The sequence below is a fragment of the Notolabrus celidotus genome, chromosome 7 (genome assembly GCF_009762535.1).
Source record: "Notolabrus celidotus isolate fNotCel1 chromosome 7, fNotCel1.pri, whole genome shotgun sequence".
Taxonomy (NCBI): Eukaryota; Metazoa; Chordata; class Actinopteri; order Labriformes; family Labridae; genus Notolabrus; species Notolabrus celidotus.
In genome coordinates this window covers 34,053,387-34,079,669 of record NC_048278.1, presented here as the reverse complement: position 1 = coordinate 34,079,669, position 26,283 = coordinate 34,053,387, and the positions used below count along the sequence as shown (strand labels likewise).

General features: G+C 42.4%; 1 protein-coding gene across 1 annotated transcript; it reads right to left on the bottom strand.

The window, feature by feature from the left end:
- Positions 1 to 7,600: 7,600 nt before the first annotated feature.
- Positions 7,601 to 25,834, bottom strand: mgat3b (beta-1,4-mannosyl-glycoprotein 4-beta-N-acetylglucosaminyltransferase b). The gene is made up of 5 exons (XM_034687179.1): positions 25,744 to 25,834; positions 17,373 to 17,853; positions 12,211 to 12,878; positions 8,280 to 8,562; positions 7,601 to 8,098 (listed from the first exon to the last, which is right to left on the bottom strand). The coding sequence occupies exons 1-5, from the start codon at positions 25,818 to 25,820 to the stop codon at positions 7,601 to 7,603; spliced, it is 2,007 nt and encodes a 668-aa protein (XP_034543070.1). The 5' UTR covers positions 25,821 to 25,834.
- Between the last annotated feature and the right edge of the window lie 449 nt (positions 25,835 to 26,283).

Here is a 26,283-nt window from a genome sequence, read left to right as displayed (position 1 = left end):
TATTCTGAATGCTGCAGACATGTGTTGATGGTTAAGAGGGTTGAGCCAATAAAGGAGGCCGGCTGTGTTCATGTTGGGATCACTGTTCTGACTCTTGTGAGGACATGCTGCACCTTTAGAGCCGTTTAGTCTCAGGGTGTGTTAACGGGGTGCTGTTGAGTTTCACAAATTAACTCCAATGATGTCCTAGTGATGTCATCAGGGTTATCTCAATGGAGACAGCTTGGAGACACAGCTAATGGATCTTTAACCAAAAAAATCAATGATATAAATCTGTGGCATAGAGCTTGAGAAACATTAACAAGGAAGGAAGGGAGGGTATTCTTTCAAACTAAATTTCTGCTCAGTTGCATTATGGGAAATGTAGGACTAATGGAGGATATGGTTATGGTTATGGAGGATATCCAAGTGGGAACCTCCAGGCTGAAAATATGAAAACCATGTGGAAGTGTTACAAACTGCAATTCATTAAGAATCTGCTTGAGGCTGGCTGCAGAAACACAGGAAACCACATACACACCAATTCAAAAAAGACGATCTTTGCAGTATTAATTAACATGTTCACAGCCTGGTTCAAAAATCGTCTTGGGTCTACGTTGCTAATTTCTCTATCGGCCAAGTTATTGCCCAAATAAGGACATGACTGACTTGATCGTCAGGCGGGAACACATAGCTGTTGGCTAGGAGGCTCAAACCCCGCCTCTCTACATCACACTTTTCTGGTTGAGTTAAGCATTACCAATATGGCTCCCGCCAACGATTGGCTTCAAAACAGCACTTCAGGAACTGCAGTTCCCCAAATGTCCACTTGAGGCAGACTCCAAAAGCCCCAGAAGCCACATACGCACCCATTCAAAAGAAGCCCTTCTTTACAGCAGAACTAATCATGTTTACAGCCTGGTATAGAAGGAGATTTTGGTCTGAATAGCTTCTTAATCTGTCCCCACACACTGTACGGGGGTGAATTTTCATTAGTTTCAAAGATATTAAAGTTAAGACTAGTACTAGTACTACAGAGGAATCACGCAAGCAATGTGGTAGTGTTCCACAATCTTGCAGGGCTGCAAATACTGAGATGTCTTCTGCTGCCTGCTGACTTTGACAGTGGTATAGAAAGTTTGATTAATAATGTTAGACAGCAGCTTATGGAGCGACAGGCGGGAACACATAGCTGTTGGCTAGGAGGATCAGACCCCGCCTCTTTATGTCACACTTTTTTGCTTGAGTTCAACATTTCCAATATGGCTCCCGCCGATGATTGGCTTCAAAAGAGCTCTAAGGAACAGATGGGTGACGTCACGGATACTACGTCCATTATTTATACAGTCTATGAGGATATCTCAACCTATGCTGCACCACACTTAACTTCATGTAACTTAAGAAAAACAAATAATGCATGAGAGTTAAAGTGAAAATCTTAGAATGTGTAATGTCAAGTAACATCCTGAGAAAAACTGCCTGTTGTTATAAAACAATTAACTAAAAAACAACGACAGTCTAAAGCATTGTGCTGCACAACACTCTGACAGCACTCACAGCCTCCGCTTAGGCCACTCCACTTTCAAACACTGACCTCACAAATGGGTCCAATTTTGTTTCCATGTTGTCAATATCAATCACTGAAAGGACATAAAGACGGCACCAATCTGTTTCCTAGCAACTCGACAACCCAGATCTCTGCAAATGTCTGCGGTGGCATCGCTCCATCTCGTTTCCCAGTTTTGTATTTTCTCCTCAATTTGTTCCCTCTGTTCCAATCACCTGAAGCAGGCAGCTATGTTTATTGCAGATTATTTGTTGGCAGAGAGCCGGAGACAAAAAAAAACAAAAACCTAATCTTGATGAGAAGTCACAGCAACATTTCCTCTAAGCATGTTTAATGTGCTGCTGCGTGTTGTACTTAAAGGCTGCATTTAGTCACCATATGTTACTGCTTTATTGATTTTATAATGAATCATGCCAAAATTAACTGCTGTAATCTGGCAGTGGTAGCAAATTTAAAGCCTCTGAGATTTGATTTGACATATTCAAGATCCCTTAATGTTATCAAAGCTGGGAAGCATCCTCTCAAAAAAGGAAATAAAATATTCTGATGTATCAGAAAACCTAAATCAGGGGCACTGGTTTGGCTCAATTAGTGGTGCAAGCTGCACAGGGCACTCTCTCTTCCCCCACACTTATTTTCTCTCCCCGGCTGTCCTGTCCAATCAAGGCAAATGCCCACAAAATGATCTCTACAGAATAAGACAAACTTAATTTAAAAATAGCTCAATCCCTCTTTTTTTTTTGGGTGATTTTTAGGATTACTTGGGACTGTGTGGGTTGTTTGTTTGAATCATCTGAGACAGAATCAGAAGGAGATGCAGAAGCAGAAGGCCAGCCATCTGAAGCATTTATTCAACCGGTCAATGAATGGTGTCAGGTCTTAACAATGCAAAAACAAATGGGCTTCGACGGCTAAGTAAAGGTCTGGACTTACATTGATGCTAATGTTTGGGTTGGGGTTCCTTTAAATTCTAAATTACACTGCAGACCTGACTCCATCAGGAGCGGCTGATAGTCAAGCTTCAGTGCCGGCGGTCCGGTTGCTTCCTCAACAAGGAGGCCGAGCTGCCCGGCTTCCTCTGTGGATAAGTTACCTCATACAACCCCACTTGAGGTGCTTTTCCACTGCAGGAACTTTACCCAAGAACTAGGGACTTTACCACTCTAAATTCAAAATTTAGTTCAGGGGTAGATAATCTCCCCCCTAAAAGGCCCCTGCTTGGGGGGGGGGGTAGTACTTTTTAAAGGTCCTGGGACTTTCTGTTGAACGTAACAGTGTTTGTGGAGGTTTACACAGTTGTTGAAACACAGAGGGAGTTCCTGAGAATGCTAGTTTAGATTTCAAAATATGATTTAATTTTTTTTTTTCTCCATACATCTACCCAGGACTTCAGCAGACATCAATGGGGGAACATGAACCTTTTAGTTCTGTGGAAAGTTGTTCTGGGGGCTAAAAGACCCCGGAACTCTTGGTCGAAATGCACCTTTACTAACAACTGTACTATCCCTTTAAGGTTATCAGGGATCTGTGTTTCCCAGTGGCTTTCAGTTCTATAACATCTGCCTAAGTGTCATTGAGAAACACACGACGCCCTCCAGCTTCAAACCCATTAAAGCCATAATGAATTGTAAGGTGGAACACACAGTTCAGAAACTATTCAACATCACCTCCTCGCTGTCACATTAACCGTCACTGGTTTATAGATTTCCTTTAACAGCGATGATGATCTGCCCCCTCTCATTTGGACGGTTTTCATCTCATCTCTGCGATGACTTTCCCTCATGGAAGTGAAAAATCAAAGCTCGTTCTGTCCGGCTGATTACCTCCCTCCTCTTCCTCGTGTCACCGCCAATAAGTCTGCCACTGGGAGAGATTATTTCTAAAAATGTCTCTTTTTTGGATTCAAGGCTGAAGTCATTAAAGCTTGACTTGTTTTTTAAACAGAACTCTTCATCTTTTATCATTTTCTGTCGCTGCTCAGGCCAAAAAAAATATCCGAGTCATGTTTGATTCCTGGCTTATGATCATAAATGTTTTCTGACCATGTTTCCTGCTCCTCTTTCAGACTGCAGAAGAACAATAACACACTTCCAGCATGAAGAAAAGGTAGATATACTCTGTGTGTGTGACACTATTCTCTCCTCTGCACTGACGTATGAGGTGTGGCTAACATACAGGATGAAATCACTTCATACAGTTTCTCCCATCATCCCACAGCTCAGCTTTCCCTCACCTCTAATCCTATTGGTCTGTTATCTGGGCTGATGACTTCAGGCTGTTAGGGATGTCAGGAATTCATCAAGAGGATTGTTGCCATGGCCCGAATGAAGTAACCCTGGCTCGGCTTTCAGCGGGCCAGACGCCCCTTATCTGGCATGAATCACTTTCTCCATCCAGCACACACAGATACACACATGGTTCCAAAAGTGAAAGCATACATAAAACCATGTGCACGCACACACACAGCTGACCAGATGTGCAGCTTGATTGCAGCAGGCAGACAGTTGAGAGTTAACTCTGGTTAAATGCCTCTTGGCAGAGCTGAGACACAAACACACAAACACACACACGCCCCTAATCTTGACGGGATTGAACAGACACCCCTGTGGCTACGTTTCAGATGGCGTTGAGCTATAAAGCACTTTTTTTTTTATTCTACATGCAGCAACATAGACGTTTTTTCACCACAAGAGTGAGGCTGCACATGGATGTGTTTTAAGGCCTTTGAGTCAGAGGAGGGAAGGTTTGTTTCTTTGGTAGGCAACAAAAAAAACAATCAACAATATTCTTTAAAATCTTCCAGGACACTTAAATTTGGGAACAAAAAGGTGTCACTTGCAGCATTGTTGTCGCCTCAAATCCTATTTGTAAAATCCGGTTTTTCTGCAGCCCCTCTGGGTTTGTGAAAGTTTGGCTACCAACGCCAAAACCCCAAACAGCTGCCACCACAGACCGAGCTGCCACTGAGGCGACAGCAGCACAGACCCAACAGAGCTGTCAGCGGCATGCTGGGTAATCTACTTCTCCAACAGCAGAGTGACGGACTATAAAAGACAGACATGCTCACTCAAAATAAAGTCCTTACACAGACATCTCAGGGTTCAAATGAGAGGAATAATCCAAAATAGACTTTATAAGACTTGACTTTCACCGGGTGGTCATTTAGACCAGGGGTTCACAAACTTTTCAGCCCGTGACCCCCAAAAAGTAGGTGCCAAAAACTTGCAACCACCACTGTCCCTCAAAGTGATTTAATGTGGCTTAAATTAGCTGGTCTGCAGAAAATTAGCCTACCGAAAAGAGAGATAGCTTGGCTCCTCCCCCCAAAAAGGGAGGGATGAGGACATCTATGAGTTTGCTTATCCAGTGGTTGTATCCTCCTCCAAAGATCTCTCAGTAAATCCATGGTGGATGAGCCTGTGCTTGTTTCCTGTACTGCTATGAATTAACCTGCTGCTACTGATGTTTTTGATGATTAACTGTTCACTAACCCTAAACTTAGGAGTCATCTGGCAAAAAGAAAGGCAGAAAACTCATTCCATTTTCTATTTTCAAGGTTTAATTCAAGTGTAGCTACTATTTTTGTCCATATTCTTTACTATAATAGGTCAAATTTACTATTTTTAGATTCTGGACGACATCTCACGACCCCCATTTGTGTCTCGCACACTTTGGGAACCCCTGATTTAGACCTTTAAACAAATGAGAAACTCAAACTATCTCAATCAAAGGAAAGGAAGAGCATCCTCTGCATTCTGTAAAACTTGAACCATGCCAGAGTCTCTTTTTTTAAAGTAAAAATAACACTACAGAACTTTTACTTTCAACTTCAGGTTCAAATTAATCTGAGACTTTTCTTTAGACATTGATGAAATTCTCTCTCCAAAACTTTCTTATTTCTCCCGAGGAGCTGTTTACTTTGAAACAGCGTCTCCCCTGAAGCTGAGGTAAACAGAAGCCCACAGAGGCTTCAGAGAAGCAGATGGTGGAAGCAGTCAATAAATAATTAAAAGAAAAAATCAATCAGTTTTGATCGGAACATGTCTGCCGCATCCTTCTTTCCTTCCTCTCTGTCTAGAATATTTATTATTGCTGATAGTATAATTCCTTCACCCTTGACTAAACTGTAACCCACACCTTTTGAAGGCCACATGACACACGCCCACGGAGGGGAAAATATGCTCTCTAAGTTGTCCAGAAACCTCTGCCAAATGATGCAGGGTGGGGATTTAGGCATTCAGCCACATCGACAGCCGCCTATGGCAGGGAGAAGGCGAGAGGCATGAGCACTCATGCCTGAATGTTCGGTTGATAGTGATCTGTGTGCACAGGGAAGGTATCGTCATGGTAACTGCTGCCCTGCCCTGTCCTGTAGAGACAGGAGGGGGGCGAGAAATGAGGCAGACGGGAGATAAATACATCTCCTATTATTTAAACAAGGCTGACTTCTTGAGGGGGATTAAAAGGAAATAGATACACACCCAAAACAGAGGGTGAGCGCCGGTGTACGTGTGAAAGTGAGAGGAAAAGTTGGAGATTAAAACTTTTTGTGACAGAGAAAAAGAGAGTTTGAATAAATTGTGGAGAGAGAGCGAAGGCCTCCAAATGTGGATTAAGAGCAAAAGAACAACAGAGCAGAGATTCATCGAGAGTTTCTCAGAGAGTGGTGACTGACAGCTGATGAGAGAGACGAATATTTAATCCAGGGGGCGTTTGGTTGCAGTTGACCTCGTCTGAATACAGCAACTCGTTGCCTGATGTGAACCCACCCACTCATCTTTAAAAAAAAAACACCCATCCCATCTCTCTCATACTTTAGTTTCCAAGGAAACAAAGTCGTCTCAGCTGCCAGATAGACCGAGAGACAAAACTGAAGGGCGATCTTTCCCCCGAGCTGGTCTCCATTGTTCTCATTGGACAAACAATAACAGCGAGTTTCATCCGTCTTGGATGCCATGGTCTGAGCATGATGTATTCAGAGCCGCCCGAGGGGAGCACGCATTCTGCACAGTCATTCCTGCAACACTCCTGTACCAGCAGACATTGTGGGAAACGGAGCATCGAGAGAGAGAGCCTCCATTTCTTTCCTTTTCATCACTGCTCTCTTCCTCCCTCATTACTCTCTTTTCGCTGTCTAGCTTGTGCTGTTTTCCCATCTCCCTGTCTCCCCCCTCCCCGATGATTCTCTCTTGCTTTCCATTTCCTCTCGCTGATCCTGTGTCCCCTGTTCACAGCCCAAAGCCTTGAAATATGATACAAAGACAGACAGACCACACACACTTTTCTGAAACAAACACACAGACAGAGGGAGGTAAGGTGCATGTGAATGAGTGAGGGTACATGGATGAGCTGAAACGTCTCCATCAAGTCATTCCTGTTCGTTTGGCAGTGGATACACTCCAGCAGGGTTTAAATAGGACTCAAGATTTTCTACTGAGACCCCAAAGTAATGAAAAATCTGAACGTCCGGTTCCAAAAAGAGGTCACCATATAAGACAGGAAGACATTTGTAGGCAGAGAGTGAAGTGGGAGCATCAGCCCGTCCGTAAACTTGAATCAACACAGACAGAAACAAACAAACAAACAAAAGAACAATCCTTCACTTCCACTTCTCTTTTCTCCACAGGTTGCGCTTCTCTGCAACGTTGCTTTCAAAGCGGCCTCTTGCTCTCAGACAGCAGGCGTATTGGCTCGGATGAAGATAGGGAGGACCGGGGGCAGGGTGACAAAAAGAGAGATAGCTTGGCTCCTCCCCATAAAAAGGGGAGGGATGAGGAAATCTATGAGTTTGTTTATCCAGTGGTTGTATCCTCCTCAAAGATCTCTCAGTAAATCCATGGTGGATGTGATTCAGTGTTCCCTTTTTGACCCCAAAATTATGATTTTTAAGAGATTTCGAATCCCTGCAACATCAGTGCTGCCTGATGAAATTACACAAGCATCTCATCAACCAGAGATGCAGTTCATCGGTACCGTTCCGCCCCAAAAAACTCAGTGCTGAGGCCTCACATGAGCCTTCCTAGTTATTTCACATAGCTTGTCCTAGCTGATCTCCTAGCCCTCATTCAGTCTGGACGCTTTGTTGTAAGGGTTCTCCAGGAGGTAGCGGTACCTTTCGTAGTGCTCCAGCATGTACTTTGGGGCGTACATGTGCTCTTTGGGGTCCACAGGGGGATATTCCTGCAGGGAGCCATCGAACCAGCCCCCCGTCCTGATCAGATCGCGAATGTAGTTGAGGTCGCGTTTGTCCTCGTAGTCACCCCATCGTGGGAAGTCTCCGTTCTGAGCTGACACCAGCTTGAAGTAGATCCCCTCAGGTGAGAAGCACCAAGAGCAGTGCCACCCGGCGAAGTGGAAGGGGCTGCCCACCGACCACTGCACCAGGATGTGGCCAGTGTCATTCTCGTACTTACGGAAACCTGGCATGGTGTAATACTCACGACGGCGGAGCTTGATTCCATCGCCATCGTAGACGTCGCGGAGCATCCCCACCGTGCAACCTGATACCACCTCTAGAGAGCCGAACTGCTTCCAGAAGAACCCATACAGTGACTAGAAGTTAGGGAGGAAAAGAAGAGACCAAAATTAAAACCTTTTGCATTCAGCTTTTTAAAGATCAAGAACCAAAACGGAAAAAGTACCACAAGTGATTCCACATTGAAATTATCTTCATGCCTGATATGGATCTGACCTCTTGCCGAACCACATCAAGATCAATGGTATCCCTGTTTACCTTGCGCATGTGGATGGCGAAAGGCTCCGTCCAGCCATCAAACAGCTTGAGGAACAGAAGGCCCTCACGTGCCGGGATCTCATCGGCATCGTTGATGACGAAGACGTCGTCCGGTCTGTTGCCCACCACCCTGGACATGCCGTTGTGTGTTAGAAAGGTACGCAAGTAGTCATCAGCGATCCAGCCGTCCTGCCGACCACCGTCTGGGAAGTGGTCGAGGAACACGTAGAGGATCTTGTGACGTATGTAGTCGTACGTACCATTGAGGAGGAGCCTGAGGAAACTGGGGAAAGGACAGGCAGGCCTTGAAATTGTGGGTTATGAAACACATCACATGGCATCCTGTCTTATTAAAGACTCTTAAAGTGTGCAGACTTTAATCCTTGCTACAATATCTAAACTGTGGGACAATTATGTCTGTATAAATCTACTGTTCCCAACATGCATTGCAGGATCCTTAAACTACCCCCCTCTTCAAAAGTCACCTGTGGAGTTTTTCATCACTAGTGGCTCTATAAAGCATTTTTTGGATGAACACATCCTTGTTATCTTGGCATCCTTTACTTGACAAGCACTTGCACAGTGAGGTTCATGAACTTGCAAGAATCGGTTGATGCAGACCACATTTGTGCTGAGTTACTTTCTCTTGTGTTGCGGTGATTGACAGTCTGTGATTGTAACAAAAAAGGAAGCAATGCAGGAGCCAAAGGCGGAGAAGAGAAGGGTTGTAGAGCTGTCACGACTCAAGTCATTACAAATTCTGCTTTTAACATCTTTTAGCGACAGGAAAAGAAGGACGTTCTTTTGGGGCATTATTAATCCATGACATGCTGATTGGTATAAAACTCTGATAACAAAATGAGATTTCATCCAGAGCCCTGAAACACCAGGTTGACAGTGTGCCATAGATCAATGCAGGGCTGCTATTGAATGCCTTTGGCCCTGGCTTTTAGAGTGTGTGCTTAAACTTGGCCATCATTGAACCTAGTCTGTAGCCTTTTTGTCAACTCAGTACGTTGAATCAGTGACAGAGCCTGTTGGTATGACAGCTCATGTATAGTGAATAATCACTGCACTAAAAGAGAATTGGGGAAGGGAAAACAAAAACCAACTAATCCTCTCTTCTCTCACAAGCTGAACAGCAAGAGCTGCCAACACGATTCCCATTTACAGCATTTCATCAGACATATTGTTGATGAGAAACTGAAAGTGTTGAAAAGGGAAGAGAAATTTGACTTGTGGAATAACAGTTTCCTTTTTTTTATATGATCATAGTTGTTTCCTCTCACACAGCTGTAGGATGCACACACTGATTGGCAAGTATTGTTTTTGTGGTGTTCATCCGGTTAATTTTCAGACTAAAATACTCGCTAGATCATTTTTAACTTAACTATGACAACACAATGTCATGATGAGCGGAGCCAGGCCTGGAGTCAACAGGTCAGAGGTTTTCAGAGGACCAGAAAGACAACATGGATAAGGAGAGGAGGAGGAGAATCCTTGATTCAGTGATTGACGTGGGAAAACCTCGGTGACGTGACTCCAGCTGTCCTAGGGTCCAGCTTCGTGAGACGGACTGGACACGGATCTGGTGGAACATACCGGCTCAGCTGCCATTGATTCTGAAAGGTCTGTTTGGTGCTTTAGGGGAGAACTATTTCTTAAACTGCAGCTTTAAAATGGACTTATCTCCCAGGACCTGAAGTGGACCTCCCACATAGACTCCATCAGGAAGAAGGCACAGCAGAGGCTGTACTTCCTCAGACAGCTCAGGAAGTTCAACCTGCCCTGATAACTGCTCATCATCTTTTACACCTCCATCATCCAGTCTGTCCTGTCTCTCTCCATCACTGTTTGGTTTCCCTCTGCCTCCAAACGTGACAGGCACAGACTGCAGCGCACAGTCAGGTCTGCAGAGAAGATCATTGGAGTCAGCCTGCCCTCCATCCAGGACTTGTATCGGTCTAGGACCAGGAAGCGGGCCAGTAACATCTCTGCAGGCCCCTCACACTCTGGACTATTGTCCATTGTTTCTTTTATTGCACTCGTGCCCTTTGTACTTATATATATATATATATTTTATATTTTGTATTAGTACTTGATTTTTAATGTCTGAGTATTCTGTATTCTTGAGATACATTGTGATTAAAGTTCTTTCTGATTCTGATTTCTGATTCTGACTTTGAAAAGTTCATAGAGGCTTCATGTTCACTGTAAAAGAATGCAGGACTTTCATACAGTATAAAACCAGTGCTGCTTTAGAGTGTTGAAGGCATTCAAATTGGCCAAAAGCTGCTGCACTTGTAGAAAAACAGGCAACATAGGTCCTCATTTGACAAATCACACCTTTCATTACCTAAAACCCAGCGTCCATTCTCTGAACTGACCGCAGGAACACCTCTATTAACCTGTTGAGATGCATAGCGAAAGAGTTTGTTCACCAAACGTAGATGTTTTCACGCCGTGTCACAGTCTATGATTAAACACACCAGTCTCTTCCTCCGAGGCAGCACGCAGAGTCAATCATGTTGCTCTTGTCATAATTTGCTGTAAAATTACCCTGAGGCATTTTATATTGCTGTCGAAGGAACTTCTGTAATTTCAATTCAACACGCTGATACTTAAGAGGCACGAAGGTTGGCTGTAAACAAAGACTGGCGGATGAAAATAATAACCACTGAACACACCTGAAAACGTATCAGAGTTCTACAAAGACTTAATACACGACCTAATCTATATTAGGACCGGATGATGACATAACCAGGGATTTATAACATACATATATATTAGTGTCACAACTAGTGGTGCAACGGATCATCGTTGATCCGTGATCCGTACGGATGCCTCTCCACGGATCGGCACGGACGTGGTCCGCGGATCTGTTGATGAAAAAAGTTGCGCGTGTTCACGTGATGACCGCATGTTCAATCCACACTCACTCGTCAAGCACAGCAGTAGCCGTGGCAAGTGAAGGAGCAGAGGAACTTGAAAACCCTCCTGCAACTTTTAAGTCACATGTATGGGAGCATTTTGGTTTCCCTGTGAAATACAGTGAATGCTGAATGCTTGAGCCACGTTATGAAATTCTGTCGCGCACCCACTAGACCAGAGGCCGTCAATACGCGTCCCGTGGACCGCATCCGGCCGCCTGTTCATGGCCCCCGAACTGTTACTCCTTCACTCTGTGTTCTGGTCGTGTTTACCGGGACTTGTCTCCATGTCAACGATACGCAGACAGGCTGTTACTGGGTCACTTAGAGTTCAATGCTGCGAGTGCAATTTTTAACTTTCACTTTCGTTTATGGAGCAGTTCGCAAATGTGCACTTTGCCAGCTGTAGGACCCTAGAATGCACGAAAACGGTGTGTTCAGTTTGCATCTCAAAGAAAAGTGGACGGTGAAAATCAGCAAATGAAAGAAGAATAGAGTGAAACTTTTGAAGTTGCTCTGCTCCTTCACTTGCCATGCTATGAAATGCAGTGAATGAGGCAGGACTGGGCCCACAGTAAATTTTGAGTTGATGGTTGTTTTTATTTAATGGGCTAAAGTTTAAAAGTGTTTTACAAAATAAATGGAGGACAAAGTTATATTTGTCTTTTTATTATTATTTTTTTTTGCTGATCCGAAAAATGATCCGATCCGTGACTCAAAACCGTGATCCGATCCGAACCGTGAGTTTTTTGATCCGTTGCACCCCTAGTCACAACTGTGCTGAGCTACAACTGCCATCCTTGCATCACACTCTTAAATCCAGCTTATAATTCGCTGAGCATTCCTAACATTTTCACAATGCTGTACTGTCAGACGGTGTCATCTGCTGATGGCCACAGAGCAGCTCAACTGAGGATTATACAACGTGTTCAAATACACCGTGATCTTAGGTGGCTTTTTTAATCCCCCAAACACACACCAGTCCCAAAACCCAGACTTACCCCAGAGGCCGTTTCTCTCCATAGGCAGTAAAGTTTGATTCACAAACGAGGAACAGATCGACAGCTTGGGCGAGCTCTTGAAAGCGTACATGCAGCAGGTCAAACTCATGGTTGACGTTGATTGCGTTTATCACCCTCCGTGGGGTCTCTCTTGGTGTCAGCCGCTCCTTGGTTGGCAGATTGGAGTGGTACACCATGGTGGGAACCCCACAGTAAGGTCCGTGCCATCCCGGCCGACACACACATTTGACCAGCCGTTTCCCATTTCCCCTGGCCCTGATCTTTGCTTTGGGAGCTATAGAGGGCTGCTGCTGAACCTGCAGAGGTTTCCGTTGCCCGGCAGCGACAGCTCGAGCACCTTCCCCGCCTCCATTATTCAAAGACCCCCCTGCTTTCCCAGAGTACTCCTTTGCAGTAGCTACCTCGGTCCCTTGCCTGAAGCAAAGGGCTCCAGCTTTGGTTCGAACAAAGAACGGGGTTTTGTCATCTTTGAGCTGGAAGGTGCGGGTGTTGAGGTCCCCCATAGCTTCTATAGGGTCAGGTATATGATGCTTGAGTAAGACCACCCGATGCTCTTGTCCTACCAATGGGTCCTCTGGGAGTTCAGGCCTGGCAGGTTGGGCTGGATTACTGGGGTGCCGAGGTTTCAATTGGTCTTCAATTATTTCCTGGAAAGAAAACAAAGAAGAGAGAATGGATTAAATTGGGCAACAGGAAACAACCATATTTGGAAGCATGAGGGGTGTACTAATAGCCCTCAACGTCGGACAGTGGACCTTTAAGAAACTGGTAAATTATAAGTTTGGTAATTGCTCACACCACTCTCAAACTGAGGCATTATTTGGAGGACAATGTGGACGACATGAAACAAGATAAAGTATCTGATGCAGGTGCAACAACTGCAGAATAATTCAACTCCTTAATTACAAGATAGAAGAGTTCACTTTGTAAAAACTGCAGTTTCAGTGTTGAATGAAGATATTGCACCGGCGTATGACCTCTGATGAGCCATTACAGAACATTTCCATTGTCTCAAAAGAGCCATGAACACTGATGTGAGAACTTCCTAATGTTGAAGGTAATTTGCACAGAGATTAAATAAAAAGGTGCAGTGTGATAAGGGGTGATATAATATGATGACAGAAAGACAGGATGAAAGAGGAAACTGGCAATAATGTGTGAGGCACCAATGCATTGGATAGACCATATTGAGACACAATATCAGAACCCTCAAGCTCCTCTCCCATCATTAACACGGTATAGTACATCCTCTATATGTGTATATTTATATATATCTCTAACGTGACTTATTTCTGAAGGGTTACTTTCTCCATGCAGGTGGAAGATGAGTAGAGCCTCCAAACTTCCTGACACACTGTTGTCCGTATATGGACACTTAAAGCTCCAGTAAGGAGTTTTTAGCTGGTTGTGAAACAGACTGAAATTGATATTAATGTCTTTTTATGACTGTTATGTACGGCTCCTCAGGTTTCTCTCTCTTTCTTGTCCCTCTGGCCCCGCCTCCCTCTGACGAGTGTGCAACTGGGTGTGATTAGTGCTCAGGTAGGAGGGAGGTATGAAAAGAGGGGCAGAGGAAGCTGGTCGCCCTCTGAGACAGGACGGCACACGTGCAGGGAAGGGTTTGGGTTGTTTTCCCTTTGTTTTTTTTGTTGTTGTCCCAAGTGGGTTGTTTGGTTGTCCCAAACATGGTTAGTTTGTTGGGGTCTTGTGTTTGTTTGTTTGTTGTGTTAGTTTGGGCTGGAGATTTCCGGTAGTTTAGTTATCGGTTTTCTTTTCCCCTATGGTTTAGATTCTTGTCATTCCCAGTTTAGTTTAGGGTTAGGTACTGGGAGCGACGGTCCATTGCACGGCTGGCCCAGCACCTTTCAATCTTTTGTTCTTTTTGGCCAGGGTCTCCAGTCCCTTATTGTTTCCCTTATTTATTTTGATTTCATTGGTTCTTTAATTCGGGAGGGGTTTTTATTTCAAACAAAGCTTAAGGTTTTGATTGGCATCTTTGTGTGGCGTCCCTTCTGTTTTTGTATGATGCAGTCTCCACTGTTGAGTCTGTGTACCATTGCTGCTTGGGCGACCGTAACAATGACATATAAGAATAAAAAAAAACCATTAAAAAGAACTGTATTTATTTATAGATAGTTACTCATAATGTCTGAAACCACTGGCAGGGAGTGGATGTCAGACCAAGTGATTAACTCTGACACAGAAGGTACAGGGTTATTTTCACTTTCCACATCAGATTCTCCATGAGTGATACATCTGACTATAAAAAATAAAACAGGATGGGATTTTTGTAATGAGACACTCATTAAACCTGTACAGGAGTAAATCAGCAAAGATCAGTTTGTCCACAGGGGGCACCAATGTCAACACAAACCAAAAGTTCCTCACAAGAGCTTAAATACATACAATATTGGGGCGCCGTTTTCCTAGCGGTCTGAGCGCTTGCCCCACATACAGAGGCTATAGCCCTCGTTTCAGTGGTCGCTGGTTCGATTCAAGCCTCGACCATTGACTGCATGTCCTCCCCCACTCTTTACTCCCCACATTTCCTGTCTTACTTCAGCTGTCCTATCCATTAAAAAAGGCGAAAATGCACCCCAAAAAACTCAATCTTTTGTGACAGTTGAAATTAGTCTATGAAAGGTTCCTTCACAAAGTCTTTAAATCAATGGATGCTACATTTATGCGAGAAAATTCCCTTCATATGCACCGTGATATCATGCAGATAGCATATAAACAGTGTGATGGAAAGGAGAAGAGACATGCATGACAACTCTTATCATTCCCTCAGATCTGTAATACAGTTTAATAGGGTTATTATGACTCACTTTTTTTCTTTTGCAAGTTCTTGCATAACTGATTTCATCTCCACTAAATCCAGTTTCTTGACATGAGCAGTGAGCAGCTTCAACCCATAACAAACTCCCTTCAGTGCCAAAGCAATAATGTTTTAAAGAGCCTTTATTTGCAGGATAGATAACTTCCGTTCAAATCATTTTAAAAATCCTGCGTTTGCTTTGACTGATCTCCAGAGGAATCGATGAAATTAATTTGAAACCTTTTCGTTTATTATTCTAGCAGGTATGTTTCACTCTGTTGACTTTTATAACACCACAATCAAGTGAGACATGGTGTAAGTGAGAGACGTCACTTCATTCTGGTTAAATGAGTTCAACAAGTCTGACCTTTGATAGTAGACTGTGTAGAATTTAAAGGCTTACATGTTGTCATTGCGTGCCTCCTAAGAAGACACAACAGAACAGTCCTTTAAATGTTGAATGTTGTCTTTTGATTCACTGAATGGTAGGGGTGGGAATTGATCAGATTTTATCAATGTCAATGTTGTCGATTCTGCTTATCACTCCAATCCCTAATCATTTCTCCTAACGATTCCTGAGTATTTTCTTCAGGGGAAAAAAAGTAGTTCTACACACTCTTCTGCACCAAAAGGAACCATTTTATTTTTTCCAAAATTATGTCTGCACAAGACTGAACATGAACATATTCAACTTGAACATACTGAACAATAGGTTGACCTCATTCTCGGCCGCGTGAGTCTGGACGTGGCCTCACAAGCCTGGATGAAAAGACTTTGAATTTGGAGAGGAAAAAAGCTTTTCCTCCAGGGGTCATCGCAGAGGTATTTTACCCGCTTTTGGTGCCTCCTTTGTGGCCGCGCGAGTCCGGACGTGGCCCCTGGAGCCTGGAGGAAAAAACTTTGAATTTGGAGAGGAAAAACTATTTTCCTCCAGGGGTCATCGCGGAGGTTTTTTACCCACTCCTGGTGCCTAATTTTTGGCCGTGTGAGTCCGGACGTGGACCCCCGAGCCTGGAGGAAAATACTTTGAATTTGGAGAGGAAAAAACGCCTTTCCTCCAGGGGTCATCGCGATGGTATTCTAGCCGCTCTCGGTGCCTCATTTTCGGCCGCGCGAGTCCGGACATGGCCCCTGGAGCCTGGAGGAAAAAACTTTGATTTGGAGAGGAAAAACGCTTTTCCTCCAGGGGTCATCGCGGAGGTATTTTACCCACTCTCGGTGCCTCATTTTCGGCCCAAGAGTCCGGACGTGGACCCTCGAGCCTGGAGGAAAATACTTTGAATTTGGAGAGGAAAAATGCTTTTCCTCCAGGGGTCATCATGGAGGAATTCTACCCGCTCTTGGTGCCTCATTTCGGCCACGTGAGTCCGGACATGGCCCCCGGACATTGCCCTCGGAGCCTGGAGGAAAAGAGCTTTTCCTCCAGGGGTCATCACGGAGGTATTTTACCCGCTCTCGGTGCCTCATTTTCGGCCGCGCGAGTCCAGATGTGGCTTCTGGAGCCTGGAGGAAAAAACTTTGAATTTGGAGAGGAAAAACGCTTTTTCTCTCCATGTTTCCTCGTTGGTTGAAAGAGTTCTGCGTCGCAGAGAGTGATGTAATGCAGCGTGGCGTGACGTGATGTGTACAATTCCGATGGATTTGATCAATTGTCACCGGTTCTAAGTCGGATCTGGCTTTCTATTCCCACCCCTACTGAATGGTAATACTGATATCTAAAGACTGAATTTGTTCAAGTAATGTGTTAAAAAAGGAAGTGCATTATAAGAAAGGAAAAAAATCTGACCCATTTGTGTGCAATGGGTCGTGCAGTGTCCAGCCTTTGTTCAGTTGCTGTGATTGCTGCCCCTTCAGGACTTCCAGTCCAACAGAAAGCTCAAGGTTCAATTGCTCTCTACCGTTTATCACACGGGAAAATTACAGTGCTTAGAAATCCAAAATTGGCTTTTCACCAGACCGAGGGAACCTTGTTCAACATTACCATGCTTGCTTTGCTCCTGACAAACAAACCAAGTTAAACTGTGTAATCTCTTTTATGTAACACAGTAGATTTTTGATCATTGATGGGAGCCCAGAGGAGGGGAAAATCCAATACAACTACAGAGTACCACACAGCTTTAGAATAACAACATGTAAGCCAGTGGACTAACAAGTGGAAGATTTAGTCCCTTTTCCTAGACTGAATAAAAGAGCCACTGGTTTGACAACTCCCCAAAAGCCTTGAGTTCAGCACCATTTTTTTTGGGCAATGCCTTCACACACGATATTTAACGCAGTGTAGGAACTACCCTTCGTCCAAAAGTCACAGTATTACACCTCTCACCTCGTTTGGAGCATCTCCTCGCTGGTTCTCCTCAGGTTTCTCCCAAGGATGAGGCGGCGCTGGCTCCTCCCTTAACCGCATCTCCAGCCCTGCGCTGCCAACGATTCCAGGACCTCCAACCACAACTCCGCCGAACCCCAGATCCATGCCTCCCCCACCTCCTCCTCCTCCTCCACCCCCATTTCCTCCTCCTCCTCCTCCCACAGCACCTCCCACAGCTCTAGCTTTGGAGTCCGATTGACGGAGAACAGGCAGAGGAGGGGCTTCTTCAGGGGAGGCAGGACTGATCGGGGTCGTCGACGCGCCTTTTTCCCTCCAGAAGAAGCCGGTGACCATGATGAAGGATTTGATGTTGGGGTACGGGGCGGAGAGCTCCCGTAGCAGGGAGACGTAGTGGAGGGCCTTGTAGTAGTGCAGGAAGGAGATGACGCACAGGCCCACCGTGCACAGCAAGAACACTCGGTGCCGCCGCATTTTCATCCTGAGGAGAGAGGGAGGATGGAGAGAAACAAAGAAACATGAGTCCAGATAATGACATCAGAGAAGCTCTGTTAACCTTGTGGACAGAGACCGCAGATGAGAAATAACCTTTTAGCTAGTTCTGGGATTTCTTTTACAGTGTTTAAGTATTTGCACTCTCCCTTCTCAAACTAAATAAACTCAGCTTGAGGAGGGAGAGGATTTTCAGGACCCCAAATGGATATCATTCTGGATGATTTGACAAGTTGGCATTTTAAGTTCACTTAAGCTGCAGTAAAACTTGGATGATCTAAGCAGGAAAACAAGTTTATATTTTCTAAAACTGTGTTCAACATGTCAGCTTTAGCTCTGCTTTAAAAAAACAGATCCAAATTGATTTAAAAAGAGTTCCTAGAAGCATAACAGGCCACACTAAGAATCAGACAGGCTGTGGTCTGTCTCTGCCCAGTGAGCTGGATATAATCCATGCAAATGATAATGTTGATTCAATGATTTGATTTGATTTTGTGTCTTGTATCTTTTTATTAAAGGAAAACAGAAGAAAAGAGTGCAGCGGAATGAGAAAAGACAGAGGTAATGCATTATAATTCATACAGGCGATGAGCTTCTCCTGGAGCACTTGCTAAATATGGATTGATTTCACCTGCATTCTCTTTCTATTACAATAAAAAAGGGATTTAAATAGAGCGTAAAAGTGGACTCAAAGCATCTTAATGTTAAGCATCTGTCTTGGCTTCTGAGGGGATTTCCTTTTTAGCCAAACACTGGCAGCACGGTCCAGGATAGGGGAAACTGGCTGCTTACGCAGCAAGATTTATTCTTGCACTCTAATCCATCTTCAAAAAACGTTGGACAAGCGAACACATTAAGCATACAATGTGTGGGGGGAAATGAAAAAACAAAACTCAGAAGGAGGAGGGGGGGGACAAAGAGCCAGCTCTGCTAGTGACCTCCAGGCAATGCATGCATGAATCTGAAGTAGCTTGTTCAGCACAGTACACCCCGCTGGATATTAAAACAAATGGGACAGAGGGACTAAGGAGTGTAGAGGAGGTCAGAGCGAGGAGTGAGAGCCAGCTGAAGAAGAAAGAGGACAAAGAGAAAGAGGGGTAGAGGACAGAAGGTGGTGAGATGTAACTCAATGAAAGGAGGAGATGAATGAGCAAAAACTGTGCAGAGGAGAGAAAGAAAAGGGTGAGAGTGTCTGATTTGCTGCTGTCAGATTGATTTACAGTGTGTCTGGTGGCAGTAAAAAAAATAGACTTGTTTTGCTGCCAGATTTTGTGACATGGAGAGAAGCCTGCAAGCTAGTTTAGCTAGGTAACTCAAGCTGCACTGTTTCACCCGACAACTGATCCTCCCGAGTTGGTGGTCTAATTTAAGCTGCAAGAATTTCCAGTTTCTCCCTCTGCTTTTGTCTTTGCCACCCCTGCCCTGCACCATCATACTTTCAGCCCCCACCACCTCCAAGCATCCACCTGCAGGCTCCGGCTATAGAGGGTTTTAGGTATTATGTAATCGCTACTCAATTCTCTGCAAGTAAAACAAATACACGAGAAAGGACGGAATAGTGACATGATGAGTATTTCACCTCATTTACTCTGTAAATGTCTGCAATGCATATAAACAAACACTTTCAATAACTAGGCTGCAGCTCTTAGTAACATATAAGATTACAGTCTACTGTGTTCAGAAACCTGAAAGCACTGAAAACATACAATCGGATATTATCTGACAAGAGGAAGCCTAGAATTACAATGTTATCATGGTATTTATATGCAACTGACTAATAATAATGATAATAATAATAATAATAATAATAATAATAATAATAATAAAAATAAAAATAATTAAAAAAGAAAATTATAATAATAATAATAAAAATGTGGTCCACTCAGTGCATTCGCATCAAATGGTTTATTTACAACGCTAGACAATAAAGCTCTGCCGATCAATCTGCATTTACATCCAATATTTACAGGCTCACAGATATCTTAAAGGTGACATATCATGCAAAATTGACTTTTTAATGGTTCTTTACCTGTGTCCCTGGCATGTCTACAAACCCCCCGAGAATGAAAAAAATCCATTCTGCCCCTGTTCTGATTTCTCCACCTTTCTGTAAATGTGTCTGAAACGAGCCGTTTCAGACTTCCGTGTTTTTGTTACGTAACAACAATATCCGGTCTGTCAAGGAGTCAGAGCTCGGAGCTTGTTCAGCCCATAGACTGTATAAAATAATACTGAATCCCCTCCTCCGTTTTTCATTACCTGCACAAATGTGTGCTAACAAGGAGCTTAGGAGGGAGGCATGCTAGTTGTAGGCTGTCTTAATAAACACAAAGGTCGGTTTTACTCCCCACGTCTGCAGATTTGAAGATCTAGTGGATGATTTTTATTGATCATGGATAAGTGCTAGCGCTAGTTAGCATAGCCACATAGCTACATGTTCATAGCTGTAGCTGTAGCTGTGTACCAAGACACACGTCGACATACTGACAAATAAAACAACAAGTAACACAGAATCTGTGACCAATCCTTCAGAAAGGTCCTGCTGCCTTTCTGGTAGAGGTCGGTTTTACTCCGCACGTCTGCAGATTTGAAGATCTAGTGGATGATTTTTATTTATCATGGATAAGTGCTAGCGCTAGTTAGCATAGCCACATAGCTACATGTTCGTAGCTGTGTCCCAAGACACACGTCGACATACTGATAAATAAAACAACAAGAAACACTAAATCTGTGACCAATCCTTCAGAAAGGTCCTGCTACAGGCACCTCTCCATCAGGATCAGATTCAGAGGGTTGAAGTAACGTGATCTCTGAGCAGCCGTGTATATTCAGCCAACATGTAAACATTAGATCAACGTGCTGGACAGCCGAGGCACATCCAATTCCTGAGGGGGCGTGGTCAGAGGGAAAACAGAGTGTTCTGAGGAGGACTGAAGAAGAGGGTTTTTCAGGCATGCCAAAATCTGATTTCAAAGTGTTTTTTTGAGCATAAACTTTGAAGACATGTTTTGGGGACCTCTTAGACCAATATATATTGATGAAAAAAGCGTGATATGTCACCTTTAAACACGACTACGACGATGGCGGTCAAAAACTGTTGGCTTACTCCCACCTGCCACTAATTGTGTCTTCTTCTCTTTGTACCTTCTAACATCCTACTTGATAACACCCGCCACCTAGTGTGTAAACAAGGAAGTGCAACAAACAAAATCAAACATTCCACGATCAACAGCGATACAAATATAGCTTACAATTATGATTATGATTACTATCATTATAACCTTCCCTTCTAGGAATAATGACAGTTATAACAAGCAGCAATTCAGATCAATTAAAAAGATTGGATCAGGGGCTAAAAAAGCTCTTAAAAAAAAAACAGTGCAAGCCAAAATATTCATAATTTCTCTGAACCTCAGTCGCAACCAAAAAAAACTCCAAATCAATAACTCCTGACAAAATTCAGCACACCAATATGCTGAGCGTAGAGATATCCTCATGACTAAAAGAAGGACCATAGCAGTCTGTAATTTTATTACATGAAGCTGTAATAAAACTGTCAACTCAAGAACTTGGATCCTGTGATCACAAGTTTATGAGGCAAACAAAAACAAGGAACCTGACGGAGGTACGTCATGTCTGTTATAATAAAATGGAGCCGTGATAAATTGTTATCTAGAGAACTTGAGGAACCTAAGTTCAAATCAATGAATGTTCCATAACATGTTCTTTTTATATTTTCATGCATTAACAGAAATCTTGCGTGCCACACTCTCCTCTTCATAGTTCTAAAGTTTGCAGAGGTCTTAGGGTCAAATATAAAGTGCAAGCAGTCCTAAAGGAGATGTTGTTGATCATTTCAGATCATTTGTTAGGAGGGAAATCGGTCTCACGCTCCCTGTGGCTTCATTTAATGAACCCTAATACTGCAGTGCAGGCTAGAATATGTAACCATCTATGGGTAGAGATGTGTTGTGTAATCCATCCTCTAACCAAGATAACACATGAGAGAGAAGAGAGAAGACAAGGAAGTCAAAGAAAAGAAGGGATGAGGTGGAAGCATGCCTCCCTCCGCCACATCTTCTCTGCAACTCTTTCACTTCCCCACTTTTCATCTGTCATCTTCAATTCCTTCTCACATTCCCTCCTTTCTTCACTACCATCTTCTCTTTCTTCCTCACAGCGATGAAAGACAAAGAAGAGGAAACAAGGGCTGAATAAAGCTCTCATTTCTCTCTCTCTCTCTCTAAGAATAATACACAGAAATATTGAATGAAAGTGAGGGTGAGGGAGGCATAGCAGCTTTCATTTTTCTTCACCTAAAATCTACAGATGCTACGTGTCAGGTTTGGGTATGAGTTGACAGAGAGTCCTTAATAACTACAGTTTTAGTCCCCACTGAAGCTGTGAAGAGAGCAAACAGCTTACACCATTTTTACAGGCTAGTTGTGTTGCAAAGATTTAGGACAATGCTTCTCAAACACCTGGAGGGATGATCTGAGAGAAAATTCTCCTTGAAGATGAATCGATCTGCCACAAGGGGGGAGAATATAACGTGTTTATCTACCACCGGGGCGATCAGGGCTTTTTTCAGGTAGCTTTGGCAGGAAAGACGACCATAAGACTGCGTTAGCATGTCGTTGGACATTTGGAGAAGTGTTGAGAATTACTCTACTATTTCTAAAAGGCTGCAGGCTGAATTTAAAAGCAGGCAAACAACATGTTACACATTCTTGTAGAGTTCATTGCGAGGAGGAGAAGGAGAAGGTGGAGAATAAGAAGAAAAAAAAGAGGAAGATGAGCACCACTCTGTTCCTTAGATATGACGTTAAAGCTAGAAGTTCATTAGCTAACTGGAGGCTAGCTCCACTCAAAGGTAACCCTGAGCTAAGAAACAAAAGTAGTGGATAAATGTTAACACTGTTTTTAGCTGAAACATGATGTTATGTTTTCATCATTGAGCTTCAGAGGTGCTGGTAGGCAGACTTTGATGTGGACTGTACCCATAGACCATATAAAACATGGATGAAGTCTCAGTGACGTCAACCAGTGGTGGAGGTTGCCATATTGGGAATGCTGATTCACCCTAACTTTTAGGTGACCTAGCAAGAGGCAAAGAGGCAGAGTTGAGGTGCGCTTTAAGCCCTCTTGCTAACAGCTACAGAGTTCCTGCCTGTCAGTCAAAGTCAGCCCAGCCTCTAATTATACAATACTGATAACCTTAATAACTAATTCTTCAAAACAAATTATTAAAGAGCTCATTTGCAAAAATAGATAACTCAGTTTTTTTAAATTCTAAAAATGTTTCAAGAAGCTTTTTTTTCTGTTACTAGCTTTAGGTATTTTCAATCAACTGAAGTCGGATGGCTTTGACTAAGTATTTAGAGCAGGGGTGTCCAAACTTTTTTCAAAGAGGGCCACATTTGATGCTGTCAGAATACCTCAGGGCCACTGACTCCTACTGAGACTTAGGAATCATAATAGTTATATATGTCTTTTTTGTTATTATTGGTGTTATTGTTGTTGCTGTTATTATTATTATTGACCTAATTACTATTTATACAATTATTTATATTGTTGTTATAATTACTATAATTAATATTTTTTAATTTTGTGTTAATTATTACAATCTTAATATTATTATTATTTTGTATGTTTGTATTCACTTATTTTTAATTGTGTACTATTTATTTATTCATATCTTTACTTCCTGACTATGGACTAGGTGTTTTCAAAAATCTTGTTTATATCTGTTTTGTCTCTGAGTCTGATGGCTGCATTGTTGTTTTGTGATGTTGGTTGAGTCTAATAAAAACGTAAAAAAAAAGTTATATATGAAAATTCTATTTAATAACATTTTTTTTTCCCTCAATAAAACAGTAAGTAGGTAGTTCTCGGTTCTCCACAGGTCACATAAACATTGACAAACTTTATCTTCTTCTGGAGGAAAATGTTTTTCATTAGGGTCGGACAATGTGGGAAAAATATTGTCTCATTATTTTTCTATGGCAGGATCACGATCTGGATTTCATCACACTTCTTTTTCATGTTGTTTTTAAGACTTTTCTGACCAGCAGGCAACATTTTTAGAACAAAATAATTATTTTTGAACATTTTTTATGCACAAAATTTTGCCTTTTCTTCTCAATTTCATAATTCTGATCTTTTATTGTGTCCTCTTTTGTGTCTTCTGAACTTTTAGTGTTCATCAAGAACATTTTCAAATCATGATAAAAACATTCATTTGAAAACCTGTTAACTTTAAGAGTTCTTGTGTTTCTTCTTTATTGTCATGCTGCAGAATTCCCAGTGCTGATGATTCAGAATGTGATTAATTTCTGTGCTATAAATAACACGTTTTAAGATAAGGCCATAAATAAAAAGGACCTTGGGCCGTACTTTGGACATGCCTGATTTAGAGGTATATTAAAAAATGTAACTTTAAAAAAAATGTGTATTAAGAATAAATATGTTTTTTTGAAAATGTATAAAAACAGAGTTATCTGTTTTTGCAAATTAACTCTTCAATATATATATTCACCCTCCTGCAGTGTGTGCGGGTAGAGAAAATAGCTATTCAGATGAAAATCGTTATTGGTACCAGGCTGTAAACATGTTTATTTCAGCTGTAAAAATGGGCTTTTTAGAACATGTGTGTATGGGGCTTCTGCAGACTGCCTCAAGTGGACACTTAGAGAACTGCAGTTTTAGCGCTTCATATTCCAACACTGGAAATTGTCTAAAATCAGCATAAAGACACTTGAGTTATAAAAATCTTTTCATTTAACTCTGAGAAAAATTATTTTAAAACACCCTAACACCTTTTAATATCAAAGTATCAGCTAATTTGATCATTGCTGAAAATTAGACATAGTTGTTTATGTACACTACCAGTCAAAAGTTTGGACACACCTTCTCATTCAATGTTTTTTATTCATTTTAATTATTTTCATCATTGTAGATTAACACTGAAGACATCAAAACTATGAAATAATCTGGTTTTGCCATAATCTGGATTACAACAGTAGTCAAATAGGGCTATCCATTGTGTACTAACCCTACCTCTGAACAACACAACTGATGGTCTCAAACACATTAAGAAGGCAAGTCATTCTACAAATGAACTCTTGACAAGACTCATGTTAATTAAAAACCATTCCAGGAGACCACTTCATGAAGCAGACTGAGAGAATACCAAGAGTGTGCAAAGCTGTCATGAAGGAAAAAGGGGGCTACTTTACAGAATCTAAAATATAAAACAGATTCTGCTTTGTTTAACACTTTTTTGTTAATTAAATAATTCCATATATGTTCTTTCATAGTTTTGATGTCTTCAGTATTAATCTACAATGTTGAAAATAATTGAAATAAATAAAAACCATTGAATGAGAAGGTGTGTCTAAACTTTTGACTGGTAGTGGATATAGCTGTAAAAGAGTATGACTTGTATCTTGATAATTCAGTTTGGCTTGTAGCTTATATTGCAAAAAAAAAAGGAAACATTTCTGTAGAAGTTTAAAGACTGTAGTTTTTTAAAATACAACAGCAGCATCAGACACCAGTGAACAAAAACTATGCTCCACAAGGTTGAGATGCTGCAGCTACATTAGTAAAATATACACTACATTCAAGTACTTTCCATCAGGGTTTTTACAGAGCCTTACTCAGAATGATACGATTAGAGCTTTGTGTAGTGAAGGCTGATCTGATTGAGCTTATTTGAATAAACATGAGAGACTGAACACAGAAATATCTCCCCCCCCCCTCCCTTTAAGCCAAAGCAGGAAGAAGACTTAAAAACACCACTAAACTTTACTAAGACTTATCTAAACCACCACCAAACCACACACCCCATCACCAATCTGTTTACAAAAGCACTTACAAACAGAGTGAGCGCAGGCATCCTGTTGCTGCTTTCTTTGGATGCAGAGCTCCCCACATGCGTCTGCACCCAGACATGACTGAAGATGTTAGTCCACTTCCCTCATGTCACCAGTCTATTGTTGTAACTTTTGACTCCCTTGGTTGGCTGCCTGTCAGGTAATACACAAGGCGGAGCTTTAGAAGTGAAACACCACAGAGTGCACACAACGTATAGCAATGTTAATGTGGTTTACAGGTTCTGTGAGTTTCCTGTGCAATCTACAAGAATGAATCTGTTTGTGCTCCATTTAATGACTGATAATCCCTCAACATATACTGAACATAATGAAACAGTATCTGCAAAGAGTTAAAGACATTGACAAAAGCCTCACACCCTCCAGGAAATAAAGCTCCAACCACACCCAAGACAAATCTGTGTATCATTGGATTGTTGATTGACCTTTTCAGTTCATAAAAAAAAACAAATAATCACAGCTCATTGGAATATTATACTCTACATCCCACTACAGAATACAAACTGAAGCAGCAGAGGCAGAGA